Source organism: Amblyomma mixtum, chromosome 1 (assembly GCF_055824585.1).
Source record: "Amblyomma mixtum isolate Tamu chromosome 1, ASM5582458v1, whole genome shotgun sequence".
Classification (NCBI taxonomy): domain Eukaryota; kingdom Metazoa; phylum Arthropoda; class Arachnida; order Ixodida; family Ixodidae; genus Amblyomma; species Amblyomma mixtum.
The window spans coordinates 69,350,680-69,366,137 of NC_143012.1; the positions used below are offsets into that span (position 1 = coordinate 69,350,680).

General features: G+C 46.2%; 3 protein-coding genes across 3 annotated transcripts in view; 2 read left to right on the plus strand and 1 right to left on the minus strand.

The window, feature by feature from the left end:
• Positions 1-15,458, minus strand: part of LOC149366666 (flap endonuclease GEN homolog 1-like) — an 82,466-nt gene that overhangs the window by 58,336 nt on the left and 8,672 nt on the right. The gene's annotated exons all lie outside the window — the stretch shown is intronic.
• On the plus strand, positions 2,910-4,025 carry LOC149366668 (iripin-8-like). The gene has a single exon (XM_089559427.1). It carries the CDS (start codon positions 2,910-2,912, stop codon positions 4,023-4,025), a length of 1,116 nt encoding a protein of 371 aa, XP_089415553.1.
• On the plus strand, positions 5,308-14,333 carry LOC149366669 (uncharacterized). Its single transcript, XM_089560377.1, has 3 exons — positions 5,308-5,324; positions 11,140-12,029; positions 14,281-14,333. Exons 1-3 carry the CDS (start codon positions 5,308-5,310, stop codon positions 14,331-14,333), a joined length of 960 nt encoding a protein of 319 aa, XP_089416503.1.

Sequence of the window (15,458 nt, forward strand, 5' to 3'; positions counted from 1 at the left end):
AATTAAATTCCACTTTGTGCAACTAATGTGGCGTTGGTCCTTAAGCATAAATTAAAAATTATACTGTAAATCATGTTGCTAGTGTCTTCACGCAGACTGTGTTTCGCAAAATTCGGTGTTATTTAATCATTTTTGTTTTTGTTCTGTGATGGCCATAATTAAACTTATCATGCATCTCTTTGCGGGCTTGGCGCTTCGTGAGGCCATCGTGCAAGAGCAGGACGAGTAATTTGTTTGAATGCAGCCCGATAGTCCCCTCGCAAGTGGAGTGCAACGATTACTTCAGATATGACTGTTCAGTTCACTGGAGGACAGCTCCGTTGAGCACTTTATGGATGCCTCAGCCGTGCCACAGCAGCTTGCCGAGCTGCGTTGTCCAACCTGATTGGCACGCACCAAGCTTGAAAATAAATTATTCTCCCACAGCCTCTTCCACCATGCTCTTGGGCCCCCTTTCTTTACTCCCCAGGGTGGCCAGTGGTAGCGCAAGCCACCCTGTGTGCGCCAGAAGCGTAATTCTAGTAACTCAAAGCAATAATCGGGTCTTTTTTCTTAGAATTCTTTGGCACCCTAATTTATGAATATTTGTTAAGTAGAATGGGTATTATAACTAAAAGGTAGGCAAGGATATACAGCGCATCAGGAGAGGAAACCAACCCGGTAAAAAGTCCAATTCTTTGTAAATGTCCGTTACCTGGAGCAACATTTGGCTAAAATTAATTCAAGGCGAAACGACAGGTTCAACGTTGCGGTCTTCGAGGCGCGTTTCCCAAAGGCTATGAAGCCGATGAATCTCAACCCCTCACCGCTTAGGAACGCCGCAATGCTACCATTCGAAGGCAACGCGCGGAATAATCGCTAGAAGGACGCGCATACCATTGCTTACGCAATTTACCCGGTTTAACCAGAGCTAAACCATTGGCAATTTTTTTTTTTGCATTCCTTCCACGAAGACCAGACACTGCGGCCAGGATTCGATCCCACGACCTTGTGATCAGCAGACGAATGCCATAACTACGTAGTCAGCAACCGCGGCTGGTCGGTCAGCTAGAACCACAAGCGGTAGACGGTATAGGATACTAATTTACAGAATGTAAGTGAATGCATTCCGGGGATTAGTGGGGCAGATGGATGGTTCACACACACGTGACTGTGGGCAAATTAGAAAGCTGTCACCTCCCCACCAGCCTGTCCTTCATGTCAAAGCTAGGGAGAAGCAGAATTCGAAATGTGTACTTGACGCATGAGGCGCAGCCAAGCTCGAAAATGCACAGTATAATCTGCAAATCATTAGCTGTATTACTTCGCTGGAATAAAATAGCTCAACGTTCAGTGATTGCTCCCTCAAGATAATCTTGAATCTTTTTAAATAATATTTTTGGAGATAATCTTGCACTCAAGCCGGATAGAAATGTACTGTCTCTTCGCCAAATGGGAGGCGATGACCAAAGCGGCAAAATAGGGCGACGCGCTCTCCATGCCCAATTTTCATGACACCACGGTTAATCCTAGATTAAGCTGTGGTTAACCTTGGCCCCCCTACGTCGATTTCACACTAGCAGATCCAACGGAATCTGTCTAGGGAGGGAATCGGTACACCCCATAGGCCGGGAGGGGGCCCCTTTGAGGGGCATTTAACGCTTCGTTCTTGAGTGAGACGTCACGTGAAAACTATTTGTGGACTGTGCAAAAATTTCTTGTTCAATATCTTGTTCAATATGGCCTGAAATTCCCAAAATAATTCGATGCACCTGGTGCAGGCGCAATCTGAAAAAAATTCCAAACAAAGTTGCCTCAGTAAACCGGGTGAGGAGTGTACACCGCGAATTGTATTAGTAATATTTTTTTTTACGCACAACCACGTATTTCTTCGCCTAGAATTTTATAAACAGGGATCCACAACAAAGAGAAACCGATAAGATGGCACTTTTGTCGACAAAAAATATGTCCGCCAGCCGACGTTTCGACCATCCGTTTGCCGAAACGTTGGCTGGAAGGCTGAGCCTACCCCCTTCGACCCTTGTTCGTTTTTCTTTCTATAAATAGAAACAATTACTCCTCTCTGTAGTTACATTTTCGTGCAATGCCTGTAAAGGCCTGGGGGTTCGTAAATCAATGTACATAGCACCTCGCCGCCGAACTGGGTCAAGTCATCACTGGAGACCAGCAAGAGACGAGGTAGTCCAAGTGTCAGGTGCAAGACACCGCAGCCCATCTACTAAAGCCGATCTAGGGACCTTAGTTCTACATCTGTGTATTGCACCTATCTATCGCACAAAGCGAAAGCATGAATCCGGTTCTCGGTAGACGAGACTTCTTAGAGGTGACCACTTCGCCGTTCCCAGAAATATCCACCAGATAGTCAAGCCAACGTTCATCAAGCCTGGCAGGAAAGGAACGCTGACTAATATGCCTACCCAGAGTAACATCTGCTGACATCTGTCCATCTGCCTCAAAGACAGTCTCCTTTGTGCCCTTGGTGAGGTCACCAAATAATCTATGGCAGCGTCTCTCGAGAGTTGGCAGCAGAGCACTCTTTCCCACACTGGAATTTCCGGAAAGAAGGCTCAACCAGGTCTTTCCGCGGCTTTGTGCGCGACCCAGTCGGGAGGGGGCGATCCATTGTCCGGACTGGAGGGTACCGCGCCCTTCTTGCTGTTCCTGCTAGGATGAATCATGCGCGTGGCTTGACGCTCGTGCTTCAAAGCTAAGCCAATCAGAACAGCGTTTTTTCACGAGAGAGAAAATTCTTCAGGCGCCATTCGCTGTGCCTGGCCGGGGTAAAAATCGAAACTCCCATTGGCCACCGCAGAGGAAGGGGGAAAAAGCAAAAAAAAAAAACACCACTGCCAGTCGGTATAAAAAGAGGCGCCTTACATGCGACCTCCAGACCTCGGAAAACATCCACCATGTTGTTTGACGGTGCGCCGCTCGTGAAAGCTCACAACCACTTCGCTGTGAACCTCCTCAAGCGCTTGGCGACGGAGGATCCTTCTTCCAACGTGTTCTTCTCGCCGACTTACATCGCCGCCGTTTTCGCCATGGCCTACGCCGGCGCCGCTGAAAGCTCGGAAGACCAGCTGTCATCGGTGCTGGGTCACACCGAGGTCGGCCTCACGGACAAGCCCTGGGTCCTCCAGGCGTACAGGCTCCTCCTCGAGCGCACGTACTCGAACGTGACGCTGGAAGTGGACAACATAGTCCTGGTGCAGGACAGCTTCGATATCTCCGAAAGCTACAGGCAGCAGCTGCAAGATGTGTTTGACGCAGAGCTCATGTCCGTGGACTTCACCAGCTTCGGAGTCGACCCCGCGGAGGTCAACGCTTTGGAGCGAGAAAACATCGACAGCATCCTGCCCGAAGATGAGCCGCTGGGCATGGTTCTCTTCCTGTCCAACACCGTCCACTTCAAGGCTACCTGGCTGACCATGTTCGACCCGTGGGACTCAGGGAACAAGTCCTTTTTCAACCTGGGTACCACCGAGGTCAGTAAGCCGATGATGCAACTCACCAGCTACTTCCCCTACACTCGTCTCGACGAGCTCGGCGCGGCCGCCGTGGAGATCCCGTGCTCGGGAAACAGGTTCGCCATGGTGGTGCTGCTTCCGGACTCCGCGACGGAGCTCGCAGAGCTCAGGGACGACCTGTCGCTTGCGGTTCTCGAAGACCTCGGCAGGAGTCTCTACCCCTGTCTGGTAGCGCTCAGCCTGCCCAAGTTCAACGTGAGCGTCAGCTACGACCTGGTGCCCACCATGCGAGCCTTGGGACTCAACGTCGTCTTCGGAGAGTGGGCCGACTTCAGCGGAATCAGCGCGACCACGCCGACCTACATCTCGGCCGCCTTCCAGAAAGCGTCTTTTGAGGTCAGTGAAGAAGGAACCGTCGCGCCCGCAGTGATCGCCAGTTCGGCGGATGGACCTCCACCGGATATCACCCCATTCACCGTGGATCGCCCGTTCATCTACTATATCAGGGATCGAAAAACCAACCGCATTTTTTTCATGGGTGAGATCCACAGTCTTTGAGATGGGAGTCATCGTCCTCTGCACGAGAAGTATTTCAACTGAAGGAGCGGTTCCACGGCAGGCAAGCGTCTGAAAAGTCGGGTTGAAATAAACTACTCATACTTTCACTGCATTTCTGAGACTTCGTTTTTATTCCCGGTCTGAACTTCCTCATTCTTATTAGTGGCTTAGAGGAGTATGCCAACGGCCCTTGACATGGGCGTCCGGAAGGGGGGGGGGGGGGGGCAAGTGGGGCGACTGCCCCCCCCCCCCCCCCCTCCTGGAATTGCGGTTATTTATGCACTAGTAGAAAACAACTACACAGCTTGATTAGCACGCTTGGGTGATATTAAGTTATCTAATTTTGCTTATCGAGTTCAATTCTTTGTTAATTAATAAATTCTGTTTGTTCTCCAAGCCTAGCCCTAATTTTTGTTTCATGTGCGCAATTTATACTACAAATAGTTCCTTTTTGGTGCTATCCTACCGCCTCCCCTATACCCGGCCATCGGGTGCACCCCCCTGGAAAAAGTTCTGCGGGCGCCCTTGAGACTATTTCGTAAGGCCCATTAATATCCTCACACAAAGGCCTTACTTCTTAGATTGAATGTCCCGCAAAAACTTAGCATCTAGTGAGAAGCACAGATAGTTTAAGGGAAGTAAGGAACAATGGGGATTTAACATAAGGGGTCACTGAATTGTGTAACAAAGGAGAAAGCGGATCATTTTGATGTTCCTGACCGCTTCCTCTGAACATCCCCCGTCTGGTGCTGTGACAAACTTAATAAAAAGTATAGGCTTCCCAAGAACTCATTCTTTGGGTAATTTTTCACTTAATTGGGACCTTTCCTTGTAAGTGAGCTAGTATATATATGCGCGCGCAGGGTGTCATGACATTCGAAACACCTGAGCTGGGGCAGCGGAAACGAAAGGATACCAGGCGGGCTGTAGTAATGAAATGAAAGAAGTGAAGGGACAGTTAGAAAGAATGGGGAGAGATAAACTACAAAGAGATCTTGTTACATATTCGCATATTAAAGCGCTAACCGCATGAGGCGATGAAATGAGGGCCGCCGAACCACTGTCGCTCATTGCGTCGCCCGGTTTCTGGGTTTGCAGAAAATATCGCCCGGAAGTGCCGCGCGAGACTAGCCAATGACGGTAGGTCTTGCGGGTGCGCAACTTCCGAGCCGTTTTTTTTCACCGGAGACGCAGCCGACGTAGCCCTCACCACGGCCGGTGCTCCTCCCGTGACGTCACGAAAAGAAGAGGGTTCACCAGTGGCAGTGTCCATAGGAAATACATGGGAACTTCCAGAAGGTATACCGTGTCTAAAAATGGCTCGATTTTCACGAGGTTTGTGGCAGCGTTTTCTTCTTTAGTGAATAGAGGAAATGTTGCGGGCAGATTTTATTGTTTAAGTTGCATTTTTTTACCAATTAGACGCAAAGTTCCAGAAAAATGCTGCTTTTAGATATGTCGAACTTCCCTGTCATCTCGGGAAAAAACAAAGCCAAATATCAAAATTTCGTCCGCAACATTTCCTCCCTTTTTCTTTCTTGATTGTTAAGCCGCAATTTCTATCCGTATCGAACCTAGTGTTTGCGCTTTACAGGCTCTGAAGGTTGTGTATGTATTTTCTGCGGGGATTTGAAATTCGCGCTAAAATTTTACTAGTGCGACGTGGCTCCACCTGGCGACAACTTATTTTGTCGCTACTACACTCTACCACAAACTTCTAGCTTGTCTGTGTTCATGCGCACACTTTTTTCTTATAACCTGGACGAACTTTATTTCTTTCTTTCCTTTTTTTCTTGCTTGGGCTGTATTTGGAAAGGATTTGGTGGTGGTGGTAGTGGTTTATTTAAAAATAAAAATAAAAAGTGAAGCAAAAGAGTGTTGCCGGCCGCGGCAATTGCTATCTAATATCTTAAGCACCCGAGCTGCAGCCGGCGGAAACGAAAGGGAGAGGATAGTGAGAAGTATAGAGGGGAGCGACAGCGAGAAAGGACAGGAAAGGATTTCTGCTTTTCTTTTTTTTTCTCGAGCTTCTGGTGCCAAAAGGAAGCGGGATGCAAGGCCACAACCAAAAGCACCTCACTCTCCACCCCCCCCCCCCCCCCCCCTAGCTCACACAGTAAGGCATTGTTCGCCCGAAAACACTCGTGAGTCGAGTTATCGGGTCAAAAACCGGTTACTGGGTCCATGAAAACGTGCCGAGTCGAGTCAGGAGTCAAGGGGTCGGGACCAGTAAATTCCTTTTTTTTTTACTGAACTCCACCCTGCCCCGATGTGCTTGCAAACGCTGTCGAGCCGAAAAAAACGGAGGGGAGAGGATAAATGCAAACTTGTTCACTTGCGCCGTCGCACCCGCGAAGGAGCGGTGGTGTGCCTCAATCTTGGATGCTACCACCAGTGGCGTAGCCAGAAATTTTGTTCGGGGGGGGGGGGGGGGGGGGGGCTCATGTTGCAGCGCGGCCTCCTGATAGAATTGGTGGAGAGATCAAACGCAATAATAAATGCATTGCAATTGACAATGCCATTGTGTATTAGGTAACGCTACGCACTGTCTAGACAAGTGAAATATGTATTCTTTAAATAAAAAAATGTTTTCGTATGTTCAAAAATCGTGGCCGACATAACTGATACCAATGCTTCCATGTTTTTGCGTATTTAATAAGTAAAGAAAATACCACACGAAGTCTAGAGCTATACCAGTCCGAAACGAGCAAAACAGTGCATGCCGCTGATATGAAAAAACCACAGTTCTCGTCCTTTTAAGTTTCATCCAACTTTGATTTGGTTGGTGCCTTGTTGGTGCTGAGAAGCGGAAGATGGGTGTTCGGCGCTGGGAAGGCTCGTACGAGACTAGGCAAAGTAAGCTACAGGCTGTCACTACAATGAGGACATGCGGGAAAGGGATGAAAACCAGTCATAAGGCCTTGTGCTAGGAGCTCCTTTCTTTCCTATTATTTGGAGACTGACTACACAGGTGTTCAACACAATGGAACCTTTCCTGGGTAATGTCCTGCGGATGCACCAAGCCTCGCTTCCGCCATTTTAACCAACCACACCTGTCTGCTTAGCCGAAACCAGTAGCCCCCCTCTACCATTGTAAAAGAATTTTCTCAGAAAAGAAGGAAGAAAGCTTAGGCAACCCAAACCGGAAAGGCTAAATTGGTGGGTTACTGGGGAATGGTCTATTGTCTGACCCCCACATCCTTCTTTGCTGAGTGGCTTGAGAGGGGTTAACTTTTTTGTGCTTCGGACCCAGGAAACTTGGCCACATACCTACACAAAGTTCTGGGCTCTACTTTTTGAACGCGGAAGAACGAATACTTTCGTGTCGCGGTGTGGTTTACACACCTGGAGGGGGATTAGAACTTACCTCCTTTTTGGGGTATTCAGGTGCTGCCATCTATCGACAGAAAAAGTTCAAATCTGAGTTGCCTTGTAGCTGGTGAACCCTCTTAACCGGAATCAACTAGCAGCAATAAGCTTACATTTATCAGTCCACATTTTTTTTTAGTTAAAATACTGGAATGAATAGAAAACAATATACGCGGAATTTATTTTGAAGCACTAGCCGCAAACCATCTGTGCAAAGATTGTTTAAGCACTGATGTCAGCACCTCTATCGCATTGCGCCTTCTCGACTTTCTCAGTAGATGTTTTTCTTCATGCATTACTTGAAATAAATTTGCCAGTATTTTAAAACTTTTCCTTTTTTTCACCTGGTTTTATGAAGCATAGCGATAATGAAGAATCAAAAACTCTCGAATAGCTTTCTGAACTGCGTATGTGTATTTTTATAGACCTCCTTCACCCCGCGACGTCACGGAGATGCGGTGGCGCTGATGTCAGTAGCGACTTTCGCGTGGTAGGCAAAACAGGTTCCGCCTGGCCGTGCCTACCGCAGCTGCTGCAGCTACCGGCGGCTGCATATCGTGGCTGCGCACTGCAGAAGCAGCATGTACTGACCAGCTGCGTCGCTGTTGGATCCGCGTTTTATCATAAAACGAAAAATTAGATTAGCTTTAATAGGTTTCTCGGAAATAAATGCCGCATTAGGAAATGAGCCGCGGTAGTAAAAGCGCGAAGTCTGGGTGTGGACCGGCGCTGCCAGTCAACGTACTTCATAGCACGGAAATTGCCGCGCTCATTCACCTGAACAACCGATGGTACGCTTAAAATTGCGCAAGGAAAAGAAAAAGCATGTGTGTAGCTGCGAACGCATTTATCACCCTGAGCTTGTGTGCACGGGCGCCGGCAGGGTCACTCTCCACCGAGGAGTGCGCTATTTTGTTAATAGCACAGCATGTTTTAACGTGTGCAGAAGTTATATGAACGTGTAATGACGCATTTTAGGGCATTTAATATATACTTCAAAATATTTCTTAACATGAACGACATAATTATTTGATTGTAGTAGAAAAGTCTTAAGTTGTGACAATCTTGCGCGGTCGCGTTGGCATGCTTCGAACAGCGTATACTTTCATTGCATCATGCATGTGTCATAAGCTTCTTCATGAAGTAGTACATGATCGCGAAGGCTGTTTGGAAAGAAGCAACCGCAGGCGGGCTACCAACAGAGGCACGTAGCGAGACTGACAGGGGATGAGGCAATGAAAAGTGTTTTCTTTATTGATGCTTGAGATATGTAACCAAATTTAGTGCAAATATGAAATTGCTCTGCTAATTTCAGCGATGCGTTTTATTTTCAGCTATACCTGGTAAAGTTCTTGGATAATTATAATTAACACCCTCGTCAAGTCACCACGGGTCTTGAATAATTAAGTAGAAAATGCGGAAATTTTTTATGCCAGCACGTTACCAACGCCCTATTCTCTATGATGGCGGTATTACTTCTTTTTTTTTTTTAGATTCGCAGTACCTTTCTTATCAAAAATGACTACCATACTACTGCTCCTGTAGCAAAAAAAAGTCGAGAGATTTATTGCACTCCTCAATGCCTCTGGAATCGTTCGCGACAAATAGAATCATTCTATTTCCATTCGTTACAAATTTACGAAGGGGTGAGTGATGCCAATCAGAAAATGTGGTAGATCACAAAACAAACCTTTTTTTTTTTCTCTCGTTTATGGCCTCTTCGCTTTCGCTTTTGTCAAAGAAATGCCGCACTGAAATCAACGAAACCTCTGATCCCTCTTCTGCGTAGTGATACTACCATTGTGGTGATCCGTCGTCGGAAACCCGCAGGATTCGCGACGTGCCAGGACCATCAGAAACGACATTACCTCACAATTTTTGACGACCACAGATCTAGAAACCGTAATTTTATGAATTTCTACTGAATATTTTGCTATAATTTTTAGTAACGAAACAGAAGACCCAGGGCTGGAAGAAATATATTTCAGGAATCAAAACTTTTCACCAAATCGACAAGTTTAAGAAGGGGAGAAGTCAGCCTGGTGGTGCCCGATCTGACGGCTAAAAAGAGCGGCTACGCGAGACAGATGAGATCGGGACACGATCGACGCTGTCCCCACTTTTCGCACTGTGCGACACGTGTGTCAACGGACGGTGAGCGCACGTCGCTCTGCCGAAAAAACGCCAGTGCTTCCCTCAGCACTGTCCCGAGGTAGAATCATTCTTGCTAGTTCAGTGTCAAAAACTTATCGTTTTATTGAATGCCTGGGGTAGAAACCAACTGCAGCGCTTTCTAGCCATAATACAATACACACCGTGTCGAAATACGCCGTACATGGCCAACGCGAGCCCGTGTACTTCGAGGAATACTAAGTTGAAAGCATCAACCATTGTTATGATTCTCAGAAACTCAAAACGCGTATACAAGCCTTGAAAACCGGCGCTGCACCACCTCAACTCGACGCCACTCCCTGGCCTCTTGCCTACCGCGAGCCCGTTCGCGACTGCAGCGCCACCTCGCTTGTTTGCAAACATGGAGGAGGTCTATTGGAGATACATGTATTTGTTCTAGGGTCATATTTTACATGAATACGATCGCTTTCGATACAGGTACATACATTGCCACAGTTTAAGTATTTGCAACATAGCAAGTGGGTTTAGAAGTTGACATATAAAACACTCATGTTGCTATTTACAACGGAACCGCTGCCTTATTCCGCAGAGTCTCAGCTTTTCTCTTTTTCGCCTTGGCGTTGGCATCCAATATTTTGTCGTTCATCTTGCAGCAGTAGTTCTTGAGCAAAATGTTCGTGCTACCCCACAAGAGGTGTTTTAGAACAACTTCGCACTTGTGGCCATCCTCGCAGGTGTCAAACTCTGAGGAATCGTCACCGGCGAGCAGTTCAAGCGTGAGGTCCGTGACTAAATGAAAAAGTCCTTGTTTGTTGATAGTTGCTTAACAACTACGTAGTTGTGTGCGACAGCGTTGACGGCAAATGTTGCTGGGTAAACAAGCCCGCCCCTGTCAAGTTGCTTCACAAGGTCGTATCGTCCATCCGTGTCGGATATTGATGTCGTCCTTTTTTCCGTGAGCGCATCCCTGCATTTTGTACACTTGAGCTTTTTAAGTGTTGCGTACACTGCATAGCCTGCCACATATACCAGCACCGGGACGATGTCTTTTAGTTCCGACAGTGCATCTTCGGTCACCACTACATTTAGGCTAGGTCGTGGATAGTCTGGTGGCAAGTGAAGCTCATCCCATCGCTCATCCTTACTGATGGCTGGCAAAGTGCTTTGTAGCTGTAGCTTCTTTTCACATTCATACACTTGCCTCATCGACACATGATACTGGGATCCAGCTAGCATCCTGTACTTTCCGAAGCGCTCCTCCAGACTGTCGGTTTGGATCTTTCCTAGAAGGACATATGATAGCTTGAGCTCTTCGAAGCAGTACTTCGTAAACTCCACAAAAGCATATATTGTGTGGTCGATAGCGGCATGGGTCTCTCTTGTTAGCGTACCGCTGTCCAAACTTTTGCCTTTCCACTCCTCCAACCAGGCCAAGAGATTGTGAAGGAAATTAATCTTGATGTCATTTTCCGAATTAAACACTGGTTCTTGCAACTTGTCTCTAAGCCTTTTTCCCTTCCAAGGCGTCCTCACGTTCACAATCTTCCACTATTTCACCACCAACTTAAGTGGGAGTCCCTTCGAAAAATAAGAGGTTGTGCTTCATCCCAAGGGCTAGCTGGCAGGGCCTGAGGAAGGTATTCATTGAAAATTTGAACATTCTTGACCTACTCCACATCCGCCTTTCTTTACCCATTATAAAACGGTCCTCATCAAAAAAAGTAATCACCGACTACAAAAGAGCTAATTTCGATGCCATCAATCATGCTTTATCTGAATTTTACAGCTCTTTCCAGACTGCTTATCAAACTCGCTCGGTTAATACCAACTGGGAACTTTTTAAGACCACTGTCCTTTCGTTGAAAAATGAGCACATTCCGTCGTTTTGCGTAAAATCCGATTCTAACAACGAATGGTTTAACAGAGAACTGAAAAGGCTTGTTAATAGGAAAAAACGGCTTTATAGAACTGCTAACTTGCATAACCGGCCCGCAGCGTGGGAACGGTACCACCAATGCGTGAATGAATATAAGGAAAAATTAGCCTCCGCCAAAAAGAAGTTTTTTTCTACCGATCTACATTCTATCCTCAAATCCAACCCGAATAAATTCTGGCGCATTCTTTCCCCTAAATTACGAACGAACCGAATTGAACTTTTAGACGCTGATCGTGATCCAATAGACAGTAAAGAGTGCGCAACAATTCTAAATAAATATTTTTGTTCAGTCTTCTCCCCTGCTGCTTGCAGTCCGAATATTTCCCCTCCCACCTCAACAATGCCCATGCCTCAAATCACAGTCACCACGACAGGAATAGAAAATCTAATCAGTTCTCTTAAGACTTCTTCATCATCTGGCTGTGACCACATAAACAGTAAACTCCTGAAAAACACTAGTCTAGTCTCAAGCCAGATACTGCACCTAATATTTACACAATCATTAGAATCCGGAGAAATCCCCGACGACTGGAAGATAGCCGAAATCATAACAATCTTTAAGAAAGGTGACCGCACAAATCCTTCTAACTATCGCCCTATTTCTTTAACGAGCATTCCTTCGAAATTACTTGAACATGTTATAGCGTCCAATCTAATGAACCATCTGGATTCAGTTAACTTCTTTTATCCTCACCAACACGGTTTCCGTAAACACTACTCCTGTGAAACGCAATTGGCTGAATTCACACATGACATACTTCGCTTAATGGACGACAACTTTCAAATCGACGCCATCTTTTTAGATTTTTCAAAGGCCTTCGACCGTGTTCCGCACTCACACCTGCTCACAAAACTTTCTTCCCTAGGCATTCCTGACAATCTTATCTCCTGGATTGAGACATTTCTTAACGGACGCATGCAGTTTACCTCAAGCAATGGTTACCACTCACCCCTCACTAATGTTACATCAGGCGTCCCCCAGGGCGCAGGCTTATCACCATTGCTATTCCTAATTTACATAAACGATCTTCCAGTTAACATAAACGCCAAGCTACGACTATTTGCAGACGACTGTGTCATATACAGCCCCATTCGTCATCCCACTGACAGTCACCTCCTGCAAAAAGACATTGATGCAATAGCTACATGGTGCAACCGATGGCTCATGCCCTTAAACCTTGAAAAATGTCAACTCTTGTCATTCTCTCGCAAGCGCACTGTAATCCAGCACACTTACAGCATTAACACGGTTCCGATTGCTCCAACAACATCCTACAAGTACCTTGGTTTGCATCTGACATCGACACTATCTTGGGTAACTCACGTCCAAACGATATGTTCCGATGCCTCTCGTGTCCTAGGTTATCTCCGGCGAAACCTGAAATCAGCATCTCCAGACGTTAAAAAACTGGCTTATCAAACATTCGTCCGCCCCAAACTTGAATTCGCATCATCTATCTGGCATCCATCCCAAGCATACCTTTCCGCCGAAATCGAGGCCATCCAAAATCGCGCCGTCAGGTCTATCACCTCTGAATATTCCAAAGAAGTTAGTATCACTGCACTCAAACGCTCTCTTTCCCTCCCATCACTTGAATCACTCCGCATAATTTCACGTCTTTGCCTGCTTCATAACTTCTTCCATCATCCAGCTTCAAGACACCCACTTCTAAAATCCCCGATAAGAACTTCAAGTCGCCTCAGCCATAGCCACCCCATAGCCGGTATCAAGACCCGTACATTAGCAATGAATAGTTCATTTTTTCCCAATGCAATAACACTCTGGAATGCCCTACCTAACGACATAGTTTTATGCAACGATTCAAAATCTTTTCGTACAGAACTGGCCCGTCATCTTCAGAATAAGTGAATTCCTTGTCATTTTTTAACAAGTGTTGATCACTGACTTTCATCTGTGCTCGCTGCCGCAAGCGAATTTTTTTTCTTTTGTATGCTTTCACTGCACATGTAAACCCTTTATCTTTCTTCTTTATTTTTTTTTCTCTTTAGCTTTTGAAGTTTGTTGTGTGTGTTCATTGTGCGTGTGTTTTTTATGCTTCTTTTATATGAATTGTAGCCCCCTCCTTATGTAATGCCCTTGGGCCTTTAAGGATGAAATAAATGAAATGAAATGAAATGAAATGAAATTTGCAAAGCCAACTTTACATTTTGTCGTTCGATGTTCGATGGATTGAGAGCTTTTCTTGACAGTCTGTAGCCATAGCTTAACAGCCTCTCGCACTCCAAGTTGTATAGATTCCTGATGGTAGCAAATGACGCAGAGAGCATTCGCTGTCCTCCAGTGTGGTCTTTTTCGAACTCGGGAAAGTAGAAACAATGTTGGTCGTTTTTCTGGTTAAGCCAATTATTGCGTATACACTTTAGTATGTGTACCGGGTCTATTACAAAAAAAAAGGCCTTGCAGGGTCCGATGGATGCGAATAAACAATTTGTTTAGAAGGAGGTGACGAGAAGTGAGACATAGCCTTTGTGTTGACGGCATTGTTGTCACTTACAACACACACTACCCTGTAGCCAATTTCTTCCAGGCCACATATTACTTTCCGCAGCAACTGGTGCAGATACTCTGATTCAGCTTTTTGGACAGGGACGATGTGAGCGGCTTCCTTAAATTGGCACAAGAGGCTACGCACCATAAAGACAAGTGCGTTGGTTGCTGCACCCGAGCTGTTCAGAGCAGCACCTGTAATATTGCCTCCTTTATAATCGAAATAAGGCTTGATGTGAATTTCGTCCACCATCAGTGTCACAAAACGTTGGCGAACATTCAAGTCGGTGATTCTTCCGGCCATGTAGCGGAGGAACGATTCACTCTGATGTTCGACTTGAGGATTCATGCCATACGGTGAGCATATTGATCGAATGGTCACTGGGTGCGGCAGAGTCATGATTCTAGATCCGCGGATATATTGGTATGCGTGAGGCGATACAGTGAAAAGTAGGCAGCAAAATATCATGAAGTCGGCTTAGTAGCGTCTCCGAACTTTTTTCATTGAGAGTAGCTTCAATTGCTCGCTAAGAAATTGTATGATGTTGGTGCTCTCATCTGTGGGCGAAAAAGATAACTTTTCCAGCAGGAGAAGAATCTGCTTGCAGATGTCGTCGTTAGCAGATTCAGGACTTTGACTGAGGTCGCCACTGCTTTTTTCAATGACCTCAAGTAGCTCCACCATTGCTTTCTTGCTGTTTGCTACTGTTGGGATGGAGAAATTGGTGCCTAGTTTTGTTATTGGCATTTTTACGAAGTGAACTCTCACGCTAAGGTCAGCTTTTACTGCAACTGAATATTTGATGCATGGAGCTTCGTCTCCAGTGATGTGCACTAAAATATGGCGTTCACTCCCTTCAATAGCATGCCAGAATGCAGACTTTTTGCTTCCTATATATTCCGTCCAGTCTTTTAGGTTTAGAATCCTATCTGCTTCTTGCTCTTCGCGGAACACTTCAGCTGACTCTTCAAGCGCTTTCCTCAAAGCAGCAGCCTCAAGACGCATGCGCTTCGAGTCTGGGTCATCCCTTGAGGTGCTTGGCTTAGAAGTGTAAGCGGGCATCCCGGAAACTTTGAAGCGATTGCACCTGGGCGAAGGCGCAGATGCGAAAGGGGTGAAGTGGTGGTGCGCCCTGTAACCTCGTCGATGTGGGAGGCCTCTCGCACGATGTCAGCCTCAATAAAGTGAAGCTCGCAAACCTAGAAGGAAGTTAAATTTTTGTTTAAATAGCAGTTGTAGCTTGGCAACAGTTTTCTTGAAAGTCTGCATTCGCTACCCACAGTGCTAACCAGCTGCTAGTTTAAATACACTTTTTTTTACAATGCATGAGCATAAGCTTATCGTAGTTTGCAAAAGTAACTATTCTATAAGGAAGTTTCGAACATCTTACCCTGGACTGCGGTGATACAACTAAGTTCTCTCGTGGTATTGCCCTAATCCAGGCGTTCTGTTCTTCTTCATGCCGGGGAAACTTGAAAACGTGGT